This window comes from Salmo salar, chromosome 09, assembly GCF_965601325.2.
Source record: "Salmo salar chromosome 09, fSalSal1, whole genome shotgun sequence".
Lineage (NCBI taxonomy): Eukaryota > Metazoa > Chordata > Actinopteri > Salmoniformes > Salmonidae > Salmo > Salmo salar.
Genome location: NC_138299.1, coordinates 75,829,465 through 75,857,281, shown reverse-complemented (window position 1 = coordinate 75,857,281; position 27,817 = coordinate 75,829,465). Strand labels below are relative to the sequence as shown.

General features: G+C 44.8%; 1 protein-coding gene across 4 annotated transcripts in view; it reads right to left on the bottom strand.

The window, feature by feature from the left end:
- LOC106611730 (fibroblast growth factor 13) overlaps nt 1–27,817 on the bottom strand; it is a 168,796-nt gene that overhangs the window by 54,660 nt on the left and 86,319 nt on the right. For 3 of the 4 annotated variants that reach the window (XM_014212242.3, XM_014212243.3, XM_014212244.3), the window contains one exon: nt 16,033–16,203. The exons of the other annotated variant lie outside the window; for it this stretch is intronic. In XM_014212242.3, coding sequence (XP_014067717.1) covers nt 16,033–16,203 — 171 coding nt within the window. The remainder of the gene's footprint in view (nt 1–16,032; nt 16,204–27,817) is intronic. 4 annotated transcript variants of the gene reach the window in all.

Genomic DNA, 27,817 nt, shown 5'->3' with positions numbered 1-27,817 from the left:
TTTCTTTGCAGCACCTGACCATATGACTGGACAATAATCAAGATAAGATAAAACTAGAGCCTGCAGGACTTGCTTTGTGGAGTGTGGTGTCAAAAAAGCAGAACATCTCTTTTTACGGACAGACCTCTCCCCATCTTTACAACTATTGAATCTGTTAGAACCAGTAAAGGCTGCTTTACCACTCTTGGGTAGCAGAATGACTTTGGCTTCCCTCCAGGCCTGAGGACAGACACTTTCCTCTAGGCTCAGATTAAAGATATGACAGATAGGAGTGGCTATAGATTCAGCTACCACCCTCAGTAGCTTTCCATCTAAGCTGTCAATGCCAGGAGGTTTGTCATTAATGATCGATAACAATACTTTTTCCACCTCTCCCACACTAACTTTACAAAATTACAATGCTTTTCTTTCATTATTTGTTTTTTTATGCATGAGTATGATGGCTCACTGTTTGTTGTTGGCATTTCCTGCCTAAGTTTGCCCACTTTGCCAATCAAGTAATCATTAAAATAATTGGCAACATCAAATGATTATGTGATGAATAAGCCATCTGATTCGATGAAAGATGGATTTGAATTTGTGTTCCTGCCCATAATTTCATTTAAAGTACTCCAGTTTTTCCCATCATTCTTTATATCATTGATCTTGGCTTCATAATACAGTTTCTTCTTATTTTTGTTGAGTTTAGTCGCATAATTTCTCATTTTGCAGTAAGTCAGATGTACAGCCAGACTTATTAGCCACTCCTTTTGCCCCATCTCTTTCAGCCATAAAGTTTTAATTCCTCATCAATCAATGGAGCCGTAACAGTTCTAACAGTAAGTTTCTTAACAGGTGTATGTTTATCAATAATTGGAAGAAGCAATTTCATAAATTCATCAAGTGCAGCATCTGGATGCTCCTTATTAGTACCCAAAGTGACTGTTTAGCTACGCTGAAGACGTCATAGACATAAAGCAATACAATTTGGATTTGTTTGTTTCCCTTCCATACCGTATGTCCTTATATGACCGTGGCTTTTGCCCTCCCTCCCTGTCCCCTGCCATGGTCATTTATGATGTGTCTGGTTAGCCCATGGTCTATCTCCATCTGCCTTTCTCTGCTCTGTCCATTTGATCATGATAACACTCTCTTTACGAGTTCGCTGGGAGGACAACAACAACAACACTGACCTCTCAAGGTCTTCCTCCAGCTCAAGGCCAGATAATATCAACAACTATATACCAATCCTACAAATCCGCAAACAACGTCTACTCAGGAAGTCTTTTGGGGTCCCTGCTAAATAGACAGAGAACATTCAAATCAATAAGACACAGTAGCCGACTAACTCCAGTCTTGTCACACTACAAGCTCCCCATCTGAACTCTGCCTTTTGGAGCCTTCCGACATAGAACAAAAATAATACTACAGTTTACTATAGAATACTACAGTACTTACTATAGAATTCTGTAATAAACTAGTATAGTATACAGTAAAATATTATAGTAAATACTACAGTCCGCAAAAACACTACAGTCCGCAAAAACACTTTTTTAACTATAGTAAATACCACAGTATTTCATTTGCATTTACCCTGCCCATTCCCTCTCCCATATCCCAATTTATGCCACCAAGAAACGTAGATGCCAAGTATAGACCATATATTGTTTTCCCTACAGGTTATAGAAAAGAGCAGAAGCTCTAAACTCTCTGTTCAGAACCCAGCCCTACCTAACTACAGGTTATGGAACATGTGCTATTTTAGTATTTCTACAGTTGGTTTCCTTCAGTGCACAAAAACACTACAGGGAATACTACAGGAAAGTCCACAAACACACTACAGTAAATACTACAGTATTCATACCATAGTTTACACTATAGTATTTTTTTTACTTGGGTAAGCTAATTAAATCGAGTCTTGTCAAGCTACAAGCTCCCCATCTGAACTCCCCTTCCATAGCTGGGACTTCCTGTTCAACGCAGAACGAGGGAGAGCTCTGTTTGTTGTTTTGGAAAGTTTGTTGACAAGTTAGTTGTTTTAGAAAGTTTTGAAAGTCTATTGAAAAAGTTTGGTTAATAGCTAGCTATCTTTTGAGTTTTGATCCGGCGAAGTGGTTGGCATCAGTTGCTGTAACTGCTACTATCTGTCCAGTGATCATGCCAACCAAGGTTGGGTTGGGTCTTAGGAGCTGCTTGGCATAGCAGCTAGCCTAGCTGCTAGCTAGCTGCCTTTCAAGCTAGCAGGGTTTTCTTGAGGGCTTGAAAGCAGCCTGTGACGCAGTTAGTCATTGTGGCTGGGGCTGTGGATTGTCCCGGGCTTGTGGCTGTCTAGACCCCTACTGTTTGTTGTTGTTGTTTCCAATCTTCCCTGTGACCTGCCCTGTCTGGAGCTGTGAGGAGTGACAGCTTAACCTACGTTGTTACCATGACAAAGACCAAAGCCGGCGAGTACAGGACGGTAGTTTCTCTCTATCACAGGTGAAGGAACTTTTAAACGAAAAAAAGTGTTCTACAATAAGTTGTTAAAACATCAAGAAAATAGCTTAAAGTGTTGTGTACAAATACTGGTGAAGTCAACTAATAAAATAATAGATCACCTGACCAGATGGGTCCAGGACCTGAAGAAAAGTTTGCAGTTCTCCCAGGGTCAGTTTGATGAGCTCAAACACGAGAAAGGATGACAGTAATCTGCAAGTCATTGAGAGAAGAATTTCAGAGTCTCCACATGTGACCTGAATGGAGTCTGAGGGCAAGGTGAGGGAATTTCTGAAGATGTACCACAGGAAGATTGAGGTGGAGAGCGCCTACAGGACTGGAAAACCCACCACCGGCCCAGGTGACAGACCCAGGCCGATAGTGGTCAAGTTCCTGACGCTCAAGGACAAGGTAGCTGTTCTGGAATGAGCCAAAAACTTGAGAAGAACATATATCTTCCTCAACGAGGACTATCCTGAAGCTGTGTGCCAGGAGAGGAAAGAACTTATCCAAGCCATGAAAGCTGCTAGAGCGCGGGGACATTGCTTACATCCACTATGACAGGCTCATTGTCCACCTTCCCTTCCAAAAGCCTGGAAGGGATGAGAGAACCTAGCCTATGGGTTCGTAGCGTCAACCCCGCAGCACACACACACTTACACACACCAACGAATTAATGTTGAATGTATATTTTTTTTATCTTGCTTTGTTTGCTCTTTTGTATATTATGTCTATCTCTGATAAGCTACCCAGGAAAGGGCTGGAAATAGCCCATATTAAGTAGTGTTAGAAATAAGGTTCATGAAATCAACAACTTGCTAACATCAGAAACATTCTTATCTCAGCCATTTCTGAGACACACTTAGATAACTCATGTGATGATACAGCAGTAGCAATACAAGGATATAACATCTACAGAAGAGATAGAAATGTGTATGGGGGAGGTTGCCATATTCCTGTAATGCTTAGAGAAGATCTTATGTCAAGTGTTATTGAAGTGTGGTCGCAGGTTCACTTGGCACATCTAAAGCCTTTTCTTTTGGGTTGTTGCTATAGGCCACCAAGTTTTAACAGCCAGTTTCTAAATAATATGTGTGAAATGCTTGATAGTGTATGTGATGCAAGAGAGGTCTACTTTCTTGAGGACCTGAATATTGACTGGTTTTCCTCAAGCTGTCCACTTAAGAGGAAGCTTCTCACTGTAACCAGTGCCTGTAATCTGGTTCAGGTTATTAATCAACCTACCAGGGTGACAAACACATCCACATGTATTGATCACCTTTTTTTCTAAAGCTGTATCCGTACCCATTGTATGCAATGATCACAATAATGTGGCTATACCCAGGAAAGCCAAAGTTACAAAAGCTGGGCCTAAAATAGTGGATGATGTAAAATATATTTGTTGATCTGATGTGACTGATAGCCTCTTAAGGATCCGCCCCTTTTTTAAATTTTTGCCTAAAATGACACCCAAATCTAACTGCCTGTAGCTCAGGACCTGAAGCAAGGATATGCATATTCTTGATACCATTTGAAAGGAAACACTTTGGAGTTTATGGAAATGTGAAAGGAATGTAGGAGAATATAACACATTAGATCTGGTAAAAGGTAATACAAAAAAAAACGTTCTTTTGTATTTTCTTTACCATCATCTTTGAAATGCAAGAGAAAGGCCATAATGTATTATTCCAGCCCAGGTGCAATTTAGATGTTGGCCAATAGATGGCAGCAGTGTATGTGCAAAGTTTTAGACTGATCCAATGAACCATTGCATTTCTGTTCAAAATGTTGTATCAAGACTGCCCAAATGTGCCTAGTTTGTTATTAATAATTGTTCATGTTCAAAATTGTGCACTCTCCTCAAACAATAGCATGGTATTCTTACAATGTAATATCTACTGTAAATTGGAAAGTGCAGTTAGATTAACACGAATTTAAGCTTTCTGCCAATATCAGATATGTCTATGTCCTGGGAAATGTTCTTGTTACATACAACCTCATGCTAACCGCATTAGCCTACATTAGCTCAACCGTCTCTTGGAAGGGACACCGATCCAGTAAATGGTCTACGGCAACGGCGGAGGAGCCCTGACTTTTTCCAGACATTTAACCACTGTTGACAAGCAAGTACACAAACAACCCTATTCCAGCATGACTGGCAGACAGAAAGACAAGAGAGAGAATCAGTGGAATGGATGTCTGGCAGAGAAAATAACAGACTAACTTTGAGGTTGAGGGAAAGGTAGAAGCACATTCCCTAGACCTGTGTGATATTGGAAAGAGTTGGCTATACATAGGATATGAGCGTTAGATAAGATAGATAAGGAAACAACAGCTGTGTGGCTGTGTACATTGCTACCCAGTTTTGCAATAAGCCTATAGTGGAAACACTGTATGGGAGAATGAGACACACGGCAGGCAGGGCCACAGAAGGCCTAACATAACCCCCATCTCACCTTCATCTCGCTCCAACTGTCTCTAGGTGTTAACTAACACCCCAGCCCGGCCAAAACATGCCAGGCTTGCCTTTCTGTTTGTCTCTCTCTCTTTGCCAGTGGAAGGGCTCGACTGAGGTTCTGTGGAGGGTCTACCCAGCCTACAGAGAGGTCCAGGGGGCAGGGGTACATGGCACAAGAGAGGAAGGTGGCACATGGTTCATCACAATTACTTAAAGCTAGAACCCTTATTTGCTACATCGATTTTTGGACTTGTAAATCAATTGTATATACAAATTGATTCTAGCAGAATGTAACCTATAGCCTGTAGCCTCAAACTTAGGTCAACTGTTGTACCCCAACATAACCCAAAATATAAGATTGTTTTACTCCAGTCTTTGTAAACAATGTAAATGTAAGACACAGTACAGCCTCAAAACATGGTTAAAACTATATATTTATTATCATGAATGGTCAGTCTTTGCATCCATAGCTAGAATTTGAGAGTGGTTACATTTCTCCAGCTTTTTACCAAAACAGAAGAGGGGTGGCGGTTTTGTTATTGTTTCAACTAAGGATTCAAGCTTTAATCTTCATTCAGAAGACTGGAAATATGAAAATGTGAAAAGGCTCTCGTAAATATGAAAATATGGAAATGTTCTGCATATATAAATGTTGGATGCCCATTCTTATGAGAACTTCCACACAGCAGCAGATGCACTAAAAGCTGGAAAATGGATCCAGAAAAGCAAGAGATTGAGACACGTAAAAAGCGGTGATTTGTCTCAAGTTCTCAGGACTGTTTCTCGTAAACGTTTGACAGGAAATGAGAGCATAATTCTGAGCGAACTAGGAAAAAAGTGACAGAGGCAAGCCAAAACCACAAATGACTTTTAAATGGATCTGTTGAGAGCCTGGTTATTGATCAGTGCCTAGGGCAGACAGAGTGAAATGGCTGGTTATTGATCAGTGCCAGGGCAGACAGAGTGAAATGGCTGGTTATTGATCAGTGCCAAGGCAGACAGAGTGAAATGGCTGGTTATTGATCAGTGCCAGGGCAGACAGAGTGAAATGGCTGGTTATTGATCAGTGCCAGGGCAGACAGAGTGAAATGGCTGGTTATTGATCAGTGCCAGGGCAGACAGAGTGAAATGGCTGGTTATTGATCAGTGCCAGGGCAGACAGAGTGAAATGGCTGGTTATTGATCAGTGCCAGGGCAGACAGAGTGAAATGGCTGGTTATTGATCAGTGCCAGGGCAGACAGAGTGAAATGGCTGGTTATTGATCAGTGCCAGGGCAGACAGAGTGAAATGGCTGGTTATTGATCAGTGCCAGGGCAGACAGAGTGAAATGGCTGGTTATTGATCAGTGCCAGGGCAGACAGAGTGAAATGGCTGGTTATTGATCAGTGCCAGGGCAGACAGAGTGAAATGGCTGGTTATTGATCAGTGCCAGGGCAGACAGAGTGAAATGGCTGGTTATTGATCAGTGCCAGGGCAGACAGAGTGAAATGGCTGGTCATTGATCAGTGCCAGGGCAGACAGAGTGAAATGGCTGGTTATTGATCAGTGCCAGGGCAGACAGAGTGAAATGGCTTTCCCATTCGTTGGAGTGGGACTGGCTTGTCAGATGACTCAAATTGCAGCCTGACACAGCACTGTACTGGAGACCTATGCTCTGATGAAATGACAAGTTGTTCTTTGGAGAGAAAAAAAGGTTTTATCTCTCACAGTTTGATACGTACACAAAGCTTTGAACTGTCTCTCGTGGAGCGTGTACAAAGGGGATGAAGACAGTGTATAGTGTCCTAAGAGAACACAACAGAGAGCGGTTTAGAGGACTGGATGTTAGTGGTGCAGAGCTGGAAAAGAGCCAACCACTCAGTGCCTGTCCCTCGCTCGCTCCCTGTCCCTCGCTCGCTCCCTCCCTAGCAACAGCTGGTTAGGATGCACTAGGCCAGGTGGACTCGTTGTGTCACCATCATGGCACAGAGATTAAAAGGCAAAGATTAGAGATTAGAAGATGGCTTTTTGGGCCTCTAAGGCTGCCATACAGTGTTCCCCTGATGAAAGAAAACTGCATAGACCAGCATAGATTTCAAGCTGGTGCATGCTGATCTATACTGGTCTATACTGGTCAGTGTTGATCAGTGCTGATCTAATGCTGGTCTGAGTTTAAAGCTTGTACACGCTCCTGACTGTGACTCCACTTCACCATAGGGAACAATGGCACCTTTGTGTAGGGAAACCCTTTTTTACATAACACCCCAGACCTGATACGGAGATACAGGATTGTGAACAGTGTTCCTACCCAAAGGGAACTGGCAGGCTAGCTGTACCTTGTTAAGGCTCTAAGACGTCTCCTCAGGGTTTAGTGGAGGGAGGCTGAGGTTTGGGCACAGATCTGGGTCAGACATCAGAGAGGATCATGGAAGCTTGTTCTGCATCAGTGGAGGGGTGGCTGAGCTGAGGGGGCCACCGGGAATTCTGTGAGCTGAGCGCACGAGCACGAGATGTGACCAATGCTGGCGTGTGGAAGTAAGTAAACCCTCAGTGGTCTCTCTAGGGCAGGGGTGGGCAACTACGACTCATTTCCAGTTTTGTGCAGGTTTTTGTTCCAGCCCAGCTTTGCCATACCCAATTGAAATAATCAGGTGTTAGAAAGGGAACATGAAGTCTGCTCAGAGGAGTGGGACAGGTAGAGAGAAAGCAGGAACAGGCCCCACAATAAAGTAAACTTGTTCCATCCCAATGACAAACCCAGGAAGTCTGTGAAGCCTCAGTCACTCAAAGGAAGATTCTCTCAGTGAAGAGTTCCAGTAGTTTGCTCCTTCACTCATCAGAAGTCTGTCTGGCGGAGGAAGGGAGAGGGGGAGAAGAGAGGAGAGGAGAGGGGAGGAGAGGAGAGAGGAAGGGAGGAGAGGAGAGGAGATGATGGGTAGAGAGAACGAAGGGAGAGGAGGGGAAAGGGGGAGAGGGGATGGGAGGAGGGGAGAGAGGAGAGGAGAGTAGAGGAGGGGACTACTTTACTTCCTCCAGGGCCCTGCAGTGGTGCTCAGTGCTTGTTGTTGATGATGTTGTTGTTGATATTGTTGTTGTTATTGTTGTTGTTACGGTTGTCATACATCATTTCTACCTTGGAGATTGCTGCCCAGAGGTGCAGGAAATGAATGTTGCATCTACGATTTGGAAGTGTGAGATAATCTGTGTGTGTGTGTTTCTGTTTGTTACTGCCACAGAGCGTAGGCACGCTCTTAGAAGGTAGCAGTCAGGCATGCAAACTACAACACACGCCTGACTGCTACTGTAACATAGCGCTGGGAATCAGTGTGAACACTGTGAAAGGTGTTGATTACACACAAATGATCAGGGGACACATTGTACACACTGCGTGCTCATCCTTACCCTCACACTACCTCCCCATCCTCTTGTAACTGATATAATATCCCAAGCCCCCTTACTAAGTCAGCGTTGATGTGACATTGCTGCCTCCACCACAGCACAGCCTGCCTCCCCTTCAGGGCCTAAACACACATTATCATAAACGTCATTTATTCATGCTATATCTATTATGCTGCTACACACTAAAATAGCTGCTTTTGCAAAGGGAGAGAAAGAGTGTTCAAATGCAGTGTTATCGGAGTGTGTGTGTGTGTGTGTGTGTGTGTGCGCACATGCGTGTGTGTGTGGACGTGTTTAGTAAATAGTAAACAAACAAATATTTGATCAACTGAGGACATTTTGTTAGTCCTCACAAGCTCAAATGCTATTTCTAGGGGGCTTAGGGTTAAGGGTAGAATTACATTAAGGGTTAGGAGCTTGGGTTAGGTTTAGGTTTAGGGTTAGGGTTAAGGCTAGGTTTTGGGGTTAAGGTTAGGGTTAGGGTAAGAGTACGGGTTAGGGTTGGGTTTATGGTTAGGAGTTGGATTTTTGGGTTTAGGGAAAATTGGATTTTTAATGGGACTGAATTGTGTGTCCCCTAAATAATAGCTGTACAAGACTGTGTGTGTGTGTGTGTGCTCGCGCTTCCAGGGGCTGTGTGTTTGGCTCTTGTCAACATTGAATCTGGTGAATAAACGGGACTCTGGGAAGGGCATGGTGGGATGCACAGTTATGACACACGCACACTCCTGAAACGTAAGTGTGTGGTCTGTGTGGAGAATGGCAGTGATAAGGGAAATAGGACACAGTGACAGTTATCACATGGCCTCACCATGTTTTCAGGCTTCTCTGAGGACCCTGCTGAGTGCTCCGCAAATTCTATAGTATAGCCGGTAGCAACGAGAGACGAGCGGAGCCGGTTTTGGTCTGTGGTGTTTGTATTGGGCTGTGTGTGTGTGTGCCTGTAACCTCAGAGTCTGTAGTGTGGGGAGGATCATCATAAAGCCACTGAATTATGGATGGGATGTGTACTGGGCACAACTTTTCATCTGTAGTGGAAAAACAGAAGGGGGGAGAGAGATAGAGAGATAGCAGTAGGAGCAAATAATGAAAAGAAAGAAGACAGACAGACAGCCTGTGTAGGCGAGGGCTTTGGGGTCTGGGGCTAGAGGCCTGGATCTAGGGTAGAGTGTCTGCCTCTCTGCCTGACCCTGTGGGTACTGTATACTCCTCTGATATCATGCCCTTGGGGAGTCTGATAGTCTGCAGAAGATGTGATACAGGCTACTGATGTGTTATTCTGTGAACCAAGTATTTTAATGACATGGGGGTCATATCTTCTACCTGTGTAATGCAGCGTTGTGATGGGGATCACAGTGGGATTAGGGGACAGCAGCAGAGATAGTACTGATGTGAGTGCAGCAGAGTGAGAACTGATGTGAGTGTAGCAGAGAGAGTACTGATGTGACTCCAGCAGAGAGAGTACTGATGTGACTGCAGCAGAGATAGTACTGATGTGACTGCAGCAGAGATAGTACTGATGGGACTGCAGCAGAGAGAGTACTGATGTGACTCCAGCAGAGAGAGTACTGATGTGACTCCAGCAGAGAGAGTACTGATGTGACTGCAGCAGAGATAGCACTGATGTGACTGCAGCAGAGAGAGCACTGATGTGAGTGCAGCAGAGAGAGTACTGATGTGAGTGCAGCAGAGATAGTACTGATGTGACTCCAGCAGAGATAGTACTGATGTGACTCCAGCAGAGATAGTACTGATGTGACTCCAGCAGAGATAGTACTGATGTGACTCCAGCAGATATAGTACTGATGTGACTCCAGCAGAGAGAGAACTGATGTGACTCCAGCAGAGATAGTACTGATGTGTCTGCAGCAGAGAGAGTAATGATGTGACTGCAGCAGAGAGAGTACTGATGTGACTGCAGCAGAGATAGTACTGATGTGACTGCAGCAGAGAGAGTACTGATGTGAGTGCAGCAGAGAAAGTAATGATGTGACTGCAGCAGAGATAGTACTGATGTGACTGCAGCAGAGAAAGTAATGATGTGACTGCAGCAGAGAGAACTGATGTGACTGCAGCAAAGAGAGTACTGATGTGACTCCAGCAGAGAGAGTACTGATGTGACTCCAGCAGAGATAGTACTGATGTGACTCCAGCAGAGATAGTACTGATGTGACTGCAGCAGAGAAAGTAATGATGTGACTGCAGCAGAGAGAGAACTGATGTGACTGCAGCAAAGAGAGTACTGATGTGACTGCAGCAGAGAGAGTACTGATGTGACTCCAGCAGAGATAGTACTGATGTGACTCCAGCAGAGATAGTACTGATGTGACTGCAGCAGAGATAGTACTGATGTGACTGCAGCAGAGATAGTACTGATGTGACTGCAGCAGAGAGAGTACTGATGTGACTGCAGCAGAGATAGTACTGATGTGACTCCAGCAGAGATAGTACTGATGTGACTGCAGCAGAGATAGTACTGATGTGACTGCAGCAGAGAGAGAACTGATGTGACTGCAGCAGAGAAAGTAATGATGTGACTGCAGCAGAGAGAGAACTGATGTGACTGCAGCAGAGAGAGTACTGATGTGACTGCAGCAGAGAGAGTACTGATGTGACTCCAGCAGAGATAGTACTGATGTGACTCCAGCAGAGATAGTACTGATGTGACTGCAGCAGAGAAAGTAATGATGTGACTGCAGCAGAGAGAGAACTGATGTGACTGCAGCAGAGAGAGTACTGATGTGACTCCAGCAGAGATAGTACTGATGTGACTCCAGCAGAGATAGTACTGATGTGACTGCAGCAGAGATAGTACTGATGTGACTGCAGCAGAGAGAGTACTGATGTGACTGCAGCAGAGATTAAAGAACAGCATACTGTTGCCTACACTGTACAGTCGTGGCCAAAAGTTTTGAGAATGACACGAATATTAATTTCCATACAGTTTGCTACTTCAGTGTCTTTAGATTTTTTGTCAGATGTTACTGTGGAATACTGAAGTATAATTACAAGCATTTCATAAGTGTCAAAGCTGTCATCAAGGCAAAGGGTGGCTACTTTGAAGAATCTCAAATATAAAATATATTTTGATTTGTTTAACACTTTTTTGGTTACTAAATGATTACATTTGTGTTATTTCATAGTTTTAATGTCTTCACTATTATTCTGCAATGTAAAGTAGTACAAATAAAGAAAAATCCTAGAATGAGTAGATGTGTTGAAACTTTTGACTGGAACTGTAGTTTCCTATTTTATCTGAATCATTTGATTGTTCCTACATTAGAAATGTAGTGTAATTTTGCCTGTTCCTGATAATTACAGGCATCCAATAGGTGCTGTTATCTTGCCTTCAATCTATTTAAAATACTTTTTCTTCAACACCAAAATGTCTCTAACAGACCAAGAGAGAAGACAACTGTTTATGAAGTGCCACACTGTTTTCTTCATTTGTGCCCTTCAAACCCAGAATCAAATAGAGAACACATTTGAAACCCTTATAAATGCCTCCTCTTCCTTCATTTCAACATTTTAAGTATCAAAGAAAATGTCAACAAAGTTGAATTTCATTGTGTTTTTATTAACACCATAACTTGTTAAGTGCAAGATGAGTTACGGTATGCTTAGATAAGTTGATTAAGTACCATATGAAAAGAAAGAGCTGTACAAGGTACAATACAAATATTATTATCCGTAGGCATTAGATAAACATGCATGAAGAGAGCTGTACAAGGCAAGATACAAAATAAACCCACCAGGAATTATGCTAATATAATCACGTAAATGTGCGTTATGAAGACAACTGTGCCAGACAACAAAACACCAATCAAGAGTTATGCTAAGATAATAAGGTAGAGCTGACAGATCGCTTTACAAGGCACAAAATATAGGACCTATTTAAAAACACTGACGTATTAGGCCCCTAGATACCACATAGATGAACATATTTGGAGCACAGTTAGTCTGCCTGACTGGAATTCATCTACTATCTTTGGCAGCATATGTGTGAAATAGAATGCCTTCAGTTTAGGGATAAGATCAGCACAGAACTTCACATCAATAACAACCTGCTCGGATGGAGCCCAGACAAGCAGTCTGCATCTCTCCATCTCTCCAGAAGCCCATCCACCAGCTTCACACCGGGGAGTTTGCCAGAGAACAGGTCAGTCAGTGACTCCCAGCTCTTACTCAGAACAAGACATTTAATGTCTTAAAGTTCTTGAGAGTTTAACACGCCATCTGGGCTTGAAGAAAGCCATGGCTCCTTGACACTCACTACTGTGCCTCTACTCTCCAGACTAAGCGGCCAACTCTCCATCCATGTGTAGGCCACCTGCTCATTCTCCTTGCCTATGTGGCTGCTGAGTTCCCATGGAACCTGGGGAAGAGATGCTCCCACACAAAGTTGTCGGGATTTGTTGAGGTGCGCACAGGAACCTTCTTTGCTCTAGCAGTGATCCAAAGTTTACGCGCGTCATTCCACGCATGGGAGGCACTCTGTGCTTTATTGACCTCCTCCAAGCTGGCACATTTACACTCCTCCAGCTTAACATAAACGTCATAAGCATTTCTGACACTGCATGTTGATGCCGTGTTCACCATGAGGCTGCTGTAGCTGTGTGGCTGCTGCAGGAACCTGATGACTGTTTGGTTTAGCTTTGATGCTTTTGTGCAGAAGGCTCCCCACTGGAACATTGGCCCCTTCCAAACTCTTCTAAAGTGCATTGTGGGAGGGGTACGTAGGAGTTGGAGGTAGAGATGGAGAAGCCGCTGGCATGTGACTTTTGAAACAGATCTCGCTCAACCTTTTTGGAGATAAATTCCGCTGCGTCCCAGAGTTCCACTGACATTGCTCATCTGTACAGGACACCCCTGTCAATCCTCCACACACAGCATTCTGCACCTTCAACAAAACACTACTGTTAGAATAGCCAATTACCGTACAGAACACTAGGTTACATGGAGTTCACAGCTGACTAGTTTACACAGTCTCCTTTTAACTAGTAGGTTTAGGTTATGTTGGTCATTTCCTATTTGATTGTAAATCTCACTCTGATTTTGTACCTACCTCATTGCCAATCAAGATTAGACCGTGTGTGCATGTTGTAATAGTTAACGTTATCAGTTCTGGTCAGTGATATGGTATCATCACAATTAGCTAGCTAGCTAAGTAACTAGCTAACGTCAAACATATCACTAATAGAAAAGGTTATGATAAACAAAAAGCCAGCGAGCTAGTTACCTTCCATAGTACTGCAGCTGCATGACTGTAACACAAGAGCACCCTGCAGTCTCCACTGTGCCGACAGATGATACAAGAACCCAGGCAGAATGATGGTGTGTTTTTCTTTGACTGGGCTGAATATCTGCTTTGAGGAACACCAGGTTGTCATCCTCAAGACAGTGAACTTTGCCACTGTGGAGGTATCGATATGCCTCTGTGCTTTTGCAGCTCTTCATCTCTGACCCATCCACACCGAGAGACGAGACTAAATAATTGAAGATGTCTTCGTAGGTGATATGTGGCCATTTTTTCACATCGTCCTCAAACTCTTGAATAATCAGCGGATGTGGCACAGACTTGCCATTTCGACTTTGAAAGGTTTTTCTTGATATGATCCCACACCATTTTGAGCTAGCTCGCGAACGTTCGCAAAACCGCAAGAACGCCACAACAGAAGTTCTTAAATAAGGTGATATTAGGTGATGCCTGGGAGGGTTCTCTATACTGAACATAGGGGGCCACGGCACTGCCACGGGCTACAGAACCACATCACATCAGTCCCTTAATGTTAATGACACCCCAGCTAACAGGTCACATAAGGCAGCATTCTCTCTCCCCTCCTTCCTTTGTAAATTCAATCATGCATCACGGTGGAGTTGGAGTCTTAACTGAATAATAGATCTGTAGTTCCCCATCCCTCTACTGTAGCTCAATCTGTTGCTCTCTCTGTCTCGCCATCTTTCTATCTCTCCATCTCTTTCTCTCACTCTGTGTCCCTCGCTCTCTAATTTACTAAATCAGAATAACAGACATTATAATGCACCATCAATCGGATGCAATGCATTGGAGAAAGCCACACTTCTGCATGTACACTATGTTCAAGAGCAGCCCACACATCTGATTTAACAGGTGATTGTTACCTGATAATATCATGTAGCTGAGACCACACGACAAACCAGCTTACACTGCAAATGTACTATAACCCATAGCGAATCACGTCTTACCGAGTTGCCTGGAAGTCTGAAAAGGAAGGTACCTTCATCTTTGCAATCTTAGTACTCTACTGATGAAAATGCACAAGCCTCAGGCAATAGATGTAACAATCAACCCCTGGTACCTAACATACATGTACAATGTATCCGCATGCAGGTGCTTACACCTAACGTTACCGTACGGTGTCTTCCCCTCTCCCCAATGAGCATGACCATACACAGACTAACCATCATGCACCTGCAAGCGCCAGGGAGCGGGGTAGAGAGAGAGGAGAGTGGGGGAGGGGAGAGAGGGGGAGGGGAGAGAAAGGTAGAGAGAGAGAGAGGGGAGGGAGGGGAGAGAGTGGGAGGGGAGAGAAAGGTAGAGAGCGAGAGGGGAGGGAGGGGAGAGAGGGGGAGGGGAGAGAAAGGTAGAGAGAGAGAGGAGAGTGGGGGAGGGGAGAGAAAGGTAGAGAGAGAGAGGGGAGGGAAGGGAGAGACGGGGAGGGGAGAGAAAGGTAGAAAGAGAGGAGAGAGGGGAGAGAGGGGGAGGGGAGAGAAAGGTAGAGAGAGAGAGGAGAGTGGGGGAGGGGAGAGAAAGGTAGAGAGAGAGGAGAGTGGGGGAGGGAGAGAGGGGGAGGGGAGAGAAAGGTAGAGAGAGAGAGGGGAGAGAGGGGGAGGGGAGAGAAAGGTAGAGAGAGAGGGGAGAGTGGGGGAGGGAGAGAGGGGGAGGGGAGAGAAAGATAGAGAGAGAGTAGAGTGGGGGAGGGGAGAGAAAGGTAGAGAGAGAGGAGAGTGGGGGAGGGAGAGAGGGGGAGGGGAGAGAAAGGTAGAGAGAGAGGAGAGTGGGGGAGGGAGAGAGGGGGAGGGGAGAGAAAGGTAGAGAGAGAGAGGGGGAGGACGGAAAAGGAGATAGGCGGGTAGAGAAAGGAGGAGGGGCAGAGGGCGGGAGGAGCGATGGGGGAGAAGGAGATAGAGAGGGGGACTCGGTGAAAGAGAGGGACAGGGCTAAAGCCAGCAAGACTAAAAGCCAGGTGAGCATGGGGGGAGACAGACGGTTGCTTAATGGGTGGGCAGCATGCCAATAATATACTGGCATCATCTTAATATCAACCTCATATGGATGTGCTATACAGTAGAGGTGCAGAGTCATGAGGTTGTAGCATGACGAGCTGCAAGCTTCTTATTCTATGAAGCCAACAGGCTGAAATAGAAACACTACAGTATGGTGAACAGCAGCTGCATCATTCCATGACCCCTTTCAGTGGTTTTATTATTCCTTTATGTTGGCTGTAGCGTGGGCCTATGGGTGGTTGGAGGGGGTTTGGTGGGCTGTGCTCCACAGGCAAGCATAACATACTCACATTCATATACACACACGATGAGTGAGAGCCCGCACAGGCCAGGTGCTTTCCAAAAATGGGATGTAAATGAACGGAAACTTTGAGGAGGGGAGGAGATCTATCAGTTCAGACAGAATATGAGAGGGGGGGGGGGGGGGGCAAAAAATAAGCATCACTTAAAAAACAAGGAGGGAGTGCGGACAAACCTTCGGGCTCTGAGCTCTCTTTGTTGACGACTTGCTTCAGCGGGCAGCAGAAGATTTCGTGACACTTAGCACGAAACGGGGACCCTTTACTCCTTAAATCCGCCGATGAGTGGATGGAATCCTGCCGCAACATAATGTACTCCTGGGTAACTGGAGCAGCGTCATCCTGGACTGCCGTGGTGCCACAACACAATGAACTGAGGTTAGGGGAGCGCTCACCACAACACAGACAGAAGAACAACGCAGAGACGAAACAAAGGCTAAATAAAATACAGACATTACATCAGCAACCACTAAAGCATTATTGTAACTCAACACAGCCTACTACAACAGAGGAAGACAAAGAGAGAGTTAGAAGGAAGGGGGAGCAAGAGGAGGGCAGAGAGAGAGAGAGAGAGAGAACATTAACAACTTAAATAAATACAACTAAAGTAACATCAAGAGAGGGAGGGAGAGAGAAACAGAGGGAGGAGGAGTACGCGGCAAACTGACACAGAGACACATCGGACCTAATCGTTATCATGTAGTACTGTGGGTCCCAAGGTCATTCTAAGATCATTCAAAGGATCGCATAGAGGTGTGAAAGTACAGCAAGGCAAGAACCTGCAAGGTCAATACCAGCAGATCTAAGGTCAGATCGGGGTGCTACTAACCCCAACCAGACAGTACCCTTTTTAAGGGAAGGCATGCAAATGCAAAAGCATGCGCTGATCCCAGACCAGCCAACCAGAGCGTGGTGGTCGGGAACGTTTTCATGGAATGACACGACACATGCAGAGATGATATTATGGATACTATTACAGTGGATATTATGAATTCTATGAAGAAATGATAGCATCAGCTGCATTATTTCGTCCAGTGTACTGCTCTAGGCCTGTCTAATGTTCATGGGAACCTGTCTAAAGGGTCAGACACATTGTAAGTGACCTCGAAACGACGACATCACATTTCTCTTCTCCTCCACATGAATGCATTATTAACCATCCTCCATCCATCTGTTAACTGCATGTATATCCACATATGGACAGGAGGGGTCTGCTGATCCACGTGCTCTACACAGACAGCCTCACAAGACAGAATAACTGAGTCTAAATTAAGTCTGGGCTACGTCATTACTATCTAGTTTCATTCTGTGGTAGGATTTCGACTGACATCCAGAAGTACTCAGTGGTGTACTGGCTCAGTGATGACGTCTCATCCTCTCTCTTCTCTCTGCTTAGTTATTCAAAGTAAAACATGAACGGAGTATATATATAGAGCTGTCAACCTGCTCCTTGTTCTGTTGTCATTGAGAACACATTCTCCCTCCTCCCACCAGTTGACCCTCCGTTCGCAGAGCATGGTGCTCGAGACGCATGAACGCTGACGAACACGCACACACTATAGGTGCACACACTCACGGAACACACACACATACAGGCACACACACACACAGACAGAGACATGTGTGTAACAACAATATACCACACGAGGTACACATATATGCACACGCAAGCAAGCACGTACGCACAAACACACACGCACACACACCACAAAGGCATGAATAGGCACAAATCTATGTGCCCAATTAATTTCAGTGAGGAATAGGGAGGCAGATAGACTTTTCTATCCTTTTAAAATAACAGAGAGAATAAATCAGGAGGTACTGTAAGAGGATACCTAGTCAGTTGCAAAACTGAATGCATTCAACCATCTTCTGAATCAGAGAGGTGCGGGGGGCTGCCTTAATCAACATCCATGCCCGGTGAGCAGTTGTTGTCAGGGATTAACTGCCTTGCTCAAGTGCAGAAGGCAGATTCTTTTTCTACCTTGACGGGTCGGGGATTCGAACCAGCGACCTCTCGGTTACTGGCCCAAAACTCTTCATCACTTGGCTGCCTGCCACCCCATACAAAAATAGTGACAGTGTCACAAGTACAATTCAAAGGTGAGCAATAATTACATTTATCCAAAGCGACTTACATTCTCCGTATTTAAAAAAAATTGTAATTACTTCAGTGTTTACCTTGACTCTGAAAAAGGGTACAAACACAAACACAAACATTTTATCGAAATGCATTTTTGGGCAGAAATGCCTTATGGAATGTGAACTTTCATGTGCCTTAATTAATAACAAACTTATATGCCATCTGTAAATACGAATAAAATTGTTAAATTACGAGCCTAGTTGGTTTAGCCACGGAAAAAGACAGGAACCTTCCCGCTAGTCACGATTGCCTGAGATAATGGATGGGCTGGACATTCTGAGAGATGAGTTCGGATTGGTCTGCCATGTAACACATTTCTGTCTATAACATGAGCTTCTTAGTATATGTAGGTAACCCTCTCTAAAGCAATTGTTTTTAAAGATATCACAAAGTACACTTTCTGGAGAACCGAGTTTTGAAATCAGTGGAATGCCTGGTGGAAGCAGAGTATGATAGCTAAGGAGATGTAGAAAATTCCCTGTTAAAATGCCAGGTTTTTGTGATGTAAAAGAATGAGACAAAGATAAATCATGTCAGAACTTTTTCTACTGTTAATGTGACCTATAATGTGAACAATTCAATTGAAAAACAAACTGAAATCTTCGAGGGGGAAAAATGAAAAATAAAAACCTTACAATAACCTGGTTGCATAAGTGTGCACACCCTCTTATAACTGGGGATGTGGCTGTGTTCAGAATTAAGCAATCACATTCAAACTCATGTTAAATAGAAGTCATTACACAGCTGCCATCATTTAAAGTGACTCTGATTAATCACAAATAAAGTTCAGCTGTTCTAGTAGGATTTTCCTGACATTTTCTTAGTTGCATCTCAGAGCAAAAGCCATGGTCCGCAGAGAGCTTCCAAAGCATCAGAGGGATCTCATTGTTGAAAGATATCTGTCAGGAGAAGGGTACAAAATAATTTCCAAAGCATTACATATACCATGGAACACAGTGAAGACAGTCATCATCAAGTGGAGAAAATATGGCACCACAGAGACATTACCAAGAATTGGATGTCCCTCCAAAATGTATGAAAAGACGAGAAGAAAACTGGTCAGGGAGGCTTCCAAGAGGCCTACAGCAACATTAAAGGAACTGCAGGAATGTCTGGCAAGTACTGGCTGTGTGCTACATGTGACAACAATCTCCCGTATTCTTCATATGAATGGGCTATGGGGTAGGGTGGCAAGACAGAAGCCTTTTCTTACAATGAAAAACATCCAAGCCCGGCTGAAGTTTGCAAAAACAAACATCAGGTCTCCCAAAAGCACGTGGGAAAATGTGTTTTGGTCTGATGAAACCAAGGTTGAACTTTTTGGCCATAATTCCAAAAGCTATGTGTGGCGCAAACACAATACTGCACATCACCCAAAGAACACCATACCCACAGTGAAGCATGGTGGTGGCAGCATCATGCTTTGGGGCTGTTTTTCTTCAGATGGAACCGGGGCCTTAGTCAGGGTGGAGGGAATTATGAACAGTTCCAAATACCAGGCAATTTTGGCACAAAACCTTCAGGCGTCCGTTAGAAAGCTGAAGATGAAGAGGAAGTTCACCTTTCAGCACGACAACGACCCAAAGCACACATCCAAATCCACGAAAGCATGGCTTCACCAGAAGAAGATTAACGTTTTGGAATGGCACAGCCAGAGCCCAGACCTGAATCCAATTGAACATCTCTGGGGTGATCTGAAGAGGGCTGTGCACAGGAGATGTCCTCGCAATCTGACAGATTTGGAGCGCTTTTGCAAAGAAGAGTGGGCAAATATTGCCACATCAAGATGTACCATGCTAATAGACTCTTACCCAAAAAGACTGAGTGCTGTAATAAAATCAAAAGGTGCTTCAACAAAGTATTAGTTTAAGGGTGTGCACACTTATGCAACCAGGTTATTGTGAGTTTTTTATTTTTTATTTTTCCCCCTCAAAGATTTCAGTTTGTTTTTCAATTGAATTGTTCACGTTATAGGTCACATTAAAGGTGGAAAAAGTTCTGACTCATTATTTTACATCACAAAAACCTGGCATTTTAACAGGGGTGTGTAGACTTTTTAAATCCACTGTATATGGGTAAGAGATTCTAGCTAACTACATTTTCAGATATTAGAAGTTTTTACTTTAGCCAGAAAGTCCCTTTCATTGCAAGTTAAAGCATACTGTTAGCTAGCTAGCTAACGTTAGCTGGCTGGCTCGCTAGCTAACATTATGTGTATGATCTGTGTATAATATTATTTGAATCTCAGAGCCAGTTGCATTGCTAGTTGTTTAGCTTGAGCTACCTGTAGATTCATGCAGGGTAGTAACGTTATGAGTTGGGATTATGGTTCATTGTTTAGCAAGCTAGCTACATGTCTAAACAAAAGACTCCACTATGCAAGTAATCATTTCACTGTACCGTTTACACCGTATGTATCCTGTGCATGTGACAAATAAACGTTTATTTTATTTGATATAGTGTGTGTTTACCAAGAACAACATGACCTGCACCAAAGTCAAATTAGGATATAAAGTTAGGCCAAAGAGACAGTGTCCAAATTCAAAAATTCTCTGGTAGAATAACCTGCTTTTATTTAGTCACACTCAAAACCATAAGCTATTTTCTGTAATTAGCTCACCATTAACTTGTAAATAAATCAAATCAAATTTTATTGGTCACATTCACATGGTTAACAGATGTTAATGCGAGTGTAGCGAAATGCTTGTGCTTCTAGTTCCGACAGTGCAGTAATATCTAACAAGTAATCTAACAAATCCACAACAACTACCTCATACACACAAATGTAAAGGGACGAATAAGAATATGTACATATAAATATGTGGATGAGCAATGGCCGTGCAGCATAGGCAAGATATAGTAGATGGTATAGAATACAGTATATACATATGGGATGAGTGATGTAGAATATGTAGACATTATTAAAGTGGCATTATTTAAAGTGACTGGTGATACCATTATTAAATCCATTTATTAAATCAGCCAGAGATTTGAGTCTGTATGTTGGCAGCAGCCACTCAATGTTAGTGATGACTGTTAAACAGTCTGATGGCCTTGAGATAGATGCTGTTTTTCAGTCTCTCGGTCCCAGCTTTGATGCACCTGTATTGACCTCGCCTTCTGGATGATAACGAGGTGAACAGGCAGTGATTCGGGTTGTTGTTGTCCTTGATGATGTTTTTGGTCTTCCTGTGACATTGGGTGCTGTAGGTGTCCTGGAGGGCAGGTAGTTTGCCCCCGGTGATGCGTTGTGCAGACCGAACTACCCTCTGGAGAGCCTTGCGGTTGTGGGTGGAGCAGTTGCCGATCCAGGCGGTGATGCAGCCCTACAGGATGCTCTCGATTGTGTATTTGTAAAAGTGTGTGAGTGTTTTAGGTGACAGGCCAAATTTCTTCAGCCTGAGGTTGAAGAGGCACTGTTGCACCTTCTTCACCACCCTGTCTGTGTGTGTGGACCATTTCAGTTTGTCCGTGATGTGTACACCGAGGAACTTAAAATGTTCCACCTTCTCCACTACTGTCCCGTCGATGTGGATGGGGGGGTGCTCGCTCTGCTGTTTCCTGAAGTCCACGATCTCCTTTGTTTTGTTGACGTTGAGTGAGAGGTTGTTTTCCTAACACCACACTCTGAGGGCCCTCACCTCCTCCCTGTAGGCCGTCTTGTCGTTGTTGGTAATCAAGCCTACCAGTCTAGTGTTGTCTGCAAACTTGATGATTGAGTTGGAGGCGTGCATGGCCACGCAGTCATGGGTGAACAGAGAGTACAGTAGAGGGCTGAGAACGCACCCTTGTGGGGCCCAATGTTGAGGATCAGCGGGGTAGAGAGGTTGTTTTACTACCCTCACCATCTGGGGGCTGACCGTCAGAAAGTCCAGGACCCAGTTGCACAGGGCGGGGTCGAGACCCAGGGTCTCGAGCTTAATGACAAATTTGGAGGGTACTATGGTGTTAAATGCTGAGCTGTAGTCAATGAACAGCATTCTTACATAGGTATTCCTCTTGTACAGATGGGATAGGGCAGCGTGCAGTGTGATGGCGTTACCTTAGCTTTCTTGGGAACAGGAACAATGGTGGCCATCTTGAAGCATGTGGGCATAGCAGACTTGGATAGGGATTGATTGAATGTGTCTGTAAACACACCAGCCAGCTGGTCTGCGCATGCTCTGAGGACGCGGCTAGGGATGCCGTCTGGGCCAGCAGCCCTGCGAGGGTTAACATGTTTAAATATTTTACTCACGTTGGCTGCGGTGAAGGAGAGCCCACAGGTTTTGATAGTGGGCCGTGTCAGTGGCACTGTATTGTCCTCAAAGTGAGCAAAGAAGCTGTTTCATTTGTCTAGGAGCAATGTCCACGAGCAATGTCCACGACGGGGCTGGTTTTCTTTTTGTAATCCGTGATTGAGCGTAGACCATGCCACATACGTCTCGTGTTTGAGCCATTGAATTGCGACTATACTTTGTCTCTATGCTGATGCTTTGCTTGTTTGATTGCCAAGCGGAGGGAATAGCTACACTGTTTGTATTTGGTCATGTTTCCAGTCGCCTTGCCATGATTAAAAGCGGTGGTTCGCGCTTTCAGTTTTGCACGAATGCTGCCTTCAATCCATGGTTAGGGAAGGTTTTAATAGTCACAGTGGGTACATCACCGATGCACTTGCTAATAAACTCGGTCACCGAGTCAGCATATACATCAATGTTATTGTCTGAGGCTACCCGGAACATATCCCAGTCCACGTCATCGAAGCAATCTTGAAGCGTGGAATCTGATTGGTCAGACCAGTGTTGAATAGACCTGAGCACGGGCGTTTCCTGTTTTAGTTTCTGTCTATAGGCTGGGAGCAATCATAAGGCATACACCCCCGTCCTTCTTCTTACGAGAGAGATGTTTGTTTCTGTTGGCACGATGCATGAAGAAACCAGGTGGCTGAACCGACTGACAACATATCCCGAGTGAGCCATGTTTCTGTGAAACAGACAATGTTACAATCTCTGATGTCTCTCTGGAAGGCAACTTGTGCCCTAATTGCGTCCATCTTGTTGTCTAGGGACTGGACATTTGTGAGTAATATGCTCGGAAGTGTTGGATAGTGTGCTCGCTTTCTGAGTCTGACCAGTAGGCCGCTCCGTCTGCCTCTCCTGCGGCGACCACGTTGTTTTGGGTCGGCCTCTGGGATAAGATCCCATGTCCAGGGTGGAGGTCTGAACAAAAGATCCGCTTTGGGAAAGTCGTATTCCTGGTCGTAATGTTGGTAAGTTGACGTCACTTTTATATCCAGTAGTTCTTCCGGCTGTATGTAATAACACTTGAGATTTTCTGGGCTAACAATGTAAGAAATAATACATAAGAAAAAGGCGACCATCTCTGTCGGCGCCATCTTAGTGTATGACAAACAATGATCTTGTTGTGAGTTTATTGGTGTTAAAATACACCTGTTATGAATCGAGCCGATCGGTCACATATTAAACTGAAGACAACATAAAAGCTGACTTTAGCTGACTTTAGCTAATGAGCAACTCTGTTACTAAGCATATTCCTTATAACTGTAATAACATGTATACAGTACATATAGGTCAGAGGAGGCTGCTGAGGGGAGGACGGCTCATAACAATGGCTGGAACAGAGTAAATGGAATTGCATCAAACATCAAACCGTGTTTGTTGCATTTGATACCATTCCACTCATTCCGCCCCAGCCATTACCACGAGCCTGTCCTCCCCAATTAAGGTGCCACCAGCCTCCTGTGATGTAGGTCTATTCAAAATCAGCCAGAAAAAGAGTAGCTGAGGCAGACTTAACAGACACCCCACTCTTATCACACACACACACACACACACACACACACACACACACACACAGCGACTCGGGGGTCCATCAGCAGAACAGTTTATCACTAGCCTTTTTTCCTCCATTGTCTTAGTGGAGACCACCATCAACTACTGACACCTCCTCATCCCATCACGCTGCACTACAACTGCAGATGCGAAAAGTGAAGAAAGCAATGAGTTGAAACTTGGTGTTTTGGGTAGACAGAAAAAACTTCTAATGCCCCCATTCTGAAACTGGACCTCTTTCCATGCAGTGTAAACATTTGAGGGAAATGTCCATCTTGCTCAAATCATTCTGCAACATCTGAAAAAGATGTCCTCTGACGAGTTCAGTTGAAAAATGTGGCTTATTGTATCTTGAAGATCTTACTGCCCATTATGAGGCCCTGATAAGCAATCTCTCAGTGCACAGTGAACTCCCCTCCCTTCCTCCTCCTAACTGTATCTGTGAGGAGTGACAGTGGTGTGAAGTAGCCCTCTAGAAGAACACTCACCCTCTTCACAGAAAGCTAGCAGCCACTGCTGAGTGCCAGTCACTTCAGGCCAGGGTTTAACTTCAAACTGATCACTAGTACATGTACTAATGAACTCTTCTTTATATCTCCCTCTCATCTTCTCCGAGCCCTCTGTCTGACTACTGGCCCAGGTATATATATATGAGAGAGAGAGAGAGAGAGAGAGAGAGAGAGAGAGAGAGAGAGAGAGAGAGAGAGAGAGAGAGAGAGAGAGCAGTAGGAAAAGATAATGAAAATAAAGGAGACAGTTTGACAGACAGACAGACAGGCTGTGTAGGCGAGGGCCTTGGGGTCTAGGGGCCTGGATCTAGGGGCCTGGGACCTGGGGCTAGGGGACTGGATCTAGGGGCCTGGATCTAGGGGCCTGGGGCTAGGACCCTGGGGCTAGGGGCCTGGATCTAGGGGTCTGGGGCTAGGATCTAGGGGTCTAGGGTAGAGTGTCTGCCTCTCTGCCTGACCCTGTGGGTACTGTATACCCCTCTGATCTCATGCCCTTGGGGAGTCTGATAGTCTGCAGAAGATGTGATACAGGCTACTGATGTGTTATTCTGTGAACCAAGTCTTTTAATGACATGGGGGTCATATCTTCTACCTGTGTAATGCAGCGTTGTGATGGGGATCACAGTGGGATTAGGGGACAGCAGCAGAGATAGTACTGATGTGAGTGCAGCAGAGAGAGAACTGATGTGACTCCAGCAGAGAGAGTAGTGATGTGACTGCAGCAGAGATAGTACTGATGTGACTGCAGCAGAGATAGTACTGATGTGACTGCAGCAGAGATAGTACTGATGTGACTGCAGCAGAGATAGTACTGATGTGACTCCAGCAGAGATAGTACTGATGTGACTCCAGCAGAGAAAATACTGATGTGACTGCAGCAGAGATAGTACTGATGTGACTGCAGCAGAGATAGTACTGATGTGACTCCAGCAGAGATAGTACTGATGTGACTCCAGCAGAGAAAATACTGATGTGACTGCAGCAGAGATAGTACTGATGTGACTGCAGCAGAGATAGTACTGATATGACTGCAGCAGAGAGAGAACTGATGTGACTGCAGCAGAGATAGTACTGATATGACTGCAGCAGAGATAGTACTGATGTGACTCCAGCAGAGATAGTACTGATGTGACTGCAGCAGAGATAGTACTGATATGACTGCAGCAGAGATAGTACTGATGTGACTGCAGCAGAGATAGTACTGATGTGACTGCAGCAGAGATAGTACTGATGTGACTCCAGCAGAGATAGTACTGATGTGACTCCAGCAGAGAAAATACTGATGTGACTGCAGCAGAGAGCGTACTGTTGAGACTGTAGTAGAGAGAGTACTGATGTGACTGCAGCAGAGAGAGTACTGTTGAGACTGTAGTAGAGAGAGTACTGATGTGACTTTAGCAGAGATAGTACTCAGAGAGAGAGTGTGAGAGAGAGAGAGAGCGCCAAGACTCTTCCGGAAAATTTCCAGGATGCCTAATTCCTTACCCTTGGTTATTAATGACCCTGCTAACTGGCATCTCATTTTCAGAAATAAAAATGAGCGACAGCGGGGGCCAGAGGGAGACTTGGGGCGCAGGGGCCCATTCTTTACAGCCTGTCCCCGTCCTCCCCCTGTGCTCTGCCATGTGATGGAGAGCGTACACTGGGGCAGAGGGGGGCTAAGGGGCGGGGGTTGATGGATGGCGGGCCCAGCCTGGGAAAGCGCTCCCTATCAGCCAAGCCACCGAGAATGAGCTGTCACCCCCGCTGTATGATGGGAAATGATATACGGGTGTCCCGGCTGCCAACAGAGCACGGTCGGCATGGCGATGGATGTCCTCGTCCGTGGTGCTGAAAGCCAATCGCAGGCCGGGGAAATGAGGAATGCTAAAAGAGGGGGGAGGAGTTTGGATGATGTACAGTGAGGCATCCTGAGAGGTTGTCTGCTCATCTCCTCAAGATCCCGTCCAATGAGAATAGATGCTTGGGTAACACTACCAGCTGCGTGGTACCTAGAGAGGTTATTGCGCCACCCGAAGTAGAATAATAATGCCATGGCTTCACTGGCCTGCTGTATCCCACCGCTGACACCAAACGCTTCATGCTTAGGTTTCTCTGTCTCTCTCATGATGGACAGATAGACAGTAGTTGTCAGTGTGTACAGAGCTGTCATTTCTGGTGACTGACCTCAGCACCAACCAGGGACGGTTCAAAGACGAGCCAGGACATGTAACCACTACAGCAGCACTGAAGCCAGATTGGGGTCACAGGGTTTAAGTGGCATGAAGGATTTACAAGTTGTGGCTCGCAATCCACTCAATTTACTGAAGTCAAGAGTTCGATTCATCAAACAAGAAGAGAGTCATACATTTTCCATGATCTGGCTAGAAATCGGTACTCTCAGAAATGTACAGATAGGTCTATAGCCGCAGGTAAGCATTACTAAAATAGCCTGTCCTCATTGTCGAAATACAAGCAGTTGAATCTATGCCAATATTTTTAGTGTGGCTCTGCCTCGGGATTTTGTATTTTTGTCGTGTCGTGTCACCCTGCAGGCACCGTGGCGACAGTGAGCCGAGGTGAACTTGAAGTTTTCTTTGAAGCAGAGCGAGAATGAGCTTGCAGATTTGATTCTGTGTCTTTCATCTTCTCTTTCTCTCACTATCTCTCTCTCTCTCTCTCTCTCTCTCTCTCTCTCTCTCTCTCTCTCTCCAGTAGGAGTACAGTAGCTCCCTGGAGTCACATGATCGTCCTGAACCAATCCTCCCCAACTCTAGTCAACAGATTCATCACCAAATATGTGTAGAAAAGACTTAAAATAACCCTCAAACGTGCATAAAAACAATCTTCCTCCGTTGAGTTGTCAATGCTGTCAGTATTTATCTCAGTGAATTAGCATCACAAGCCAACTATCAGATTGACGTACTTTATGGATATTCACAGCTCAGTCTCAGACAGCTCTTTGTTGCTCTAATGTGAATATCAATCACTGTTTGAATGTCAATGAATATCAAGTTTGCGTGAGTCAGAGCAAAGTAATAGTCGTTATTGTACACCACTATACCGTCTCACACAAACACAGAAACACACGTCTTTAAAAAAAGAACGCTTGCTCATGTTTTCCTGTGGCTAGGGACATTTTGGACTGAAACACTCCCAGTCTCATTCCATTACCACAGAGGTCGTAAGATGTAGTGGACAGAATAAAACCATTCCCACTAATGCTGCTGATTCCTTAAAATGGCACACAGAATGGTCACGGGACGCACTCACCATTTCCCACCGGAAACTAATTCATTTAGGTCAAACTTTATAAAGGGGACTATGAATCTGCAGGAACTCTTGCAGTCTGAGGGGTTCAGCCATCTTGTTCTATTTAATCATCAAGAGGGTGATGTGCTCTGATTACTGCCATGGCCCACACGCCCAACCTCCTACTCTGCTGCTGGCCCGGAAACCATGAACACCACACACACCACAGGCTGAGCCTATAGGGCGC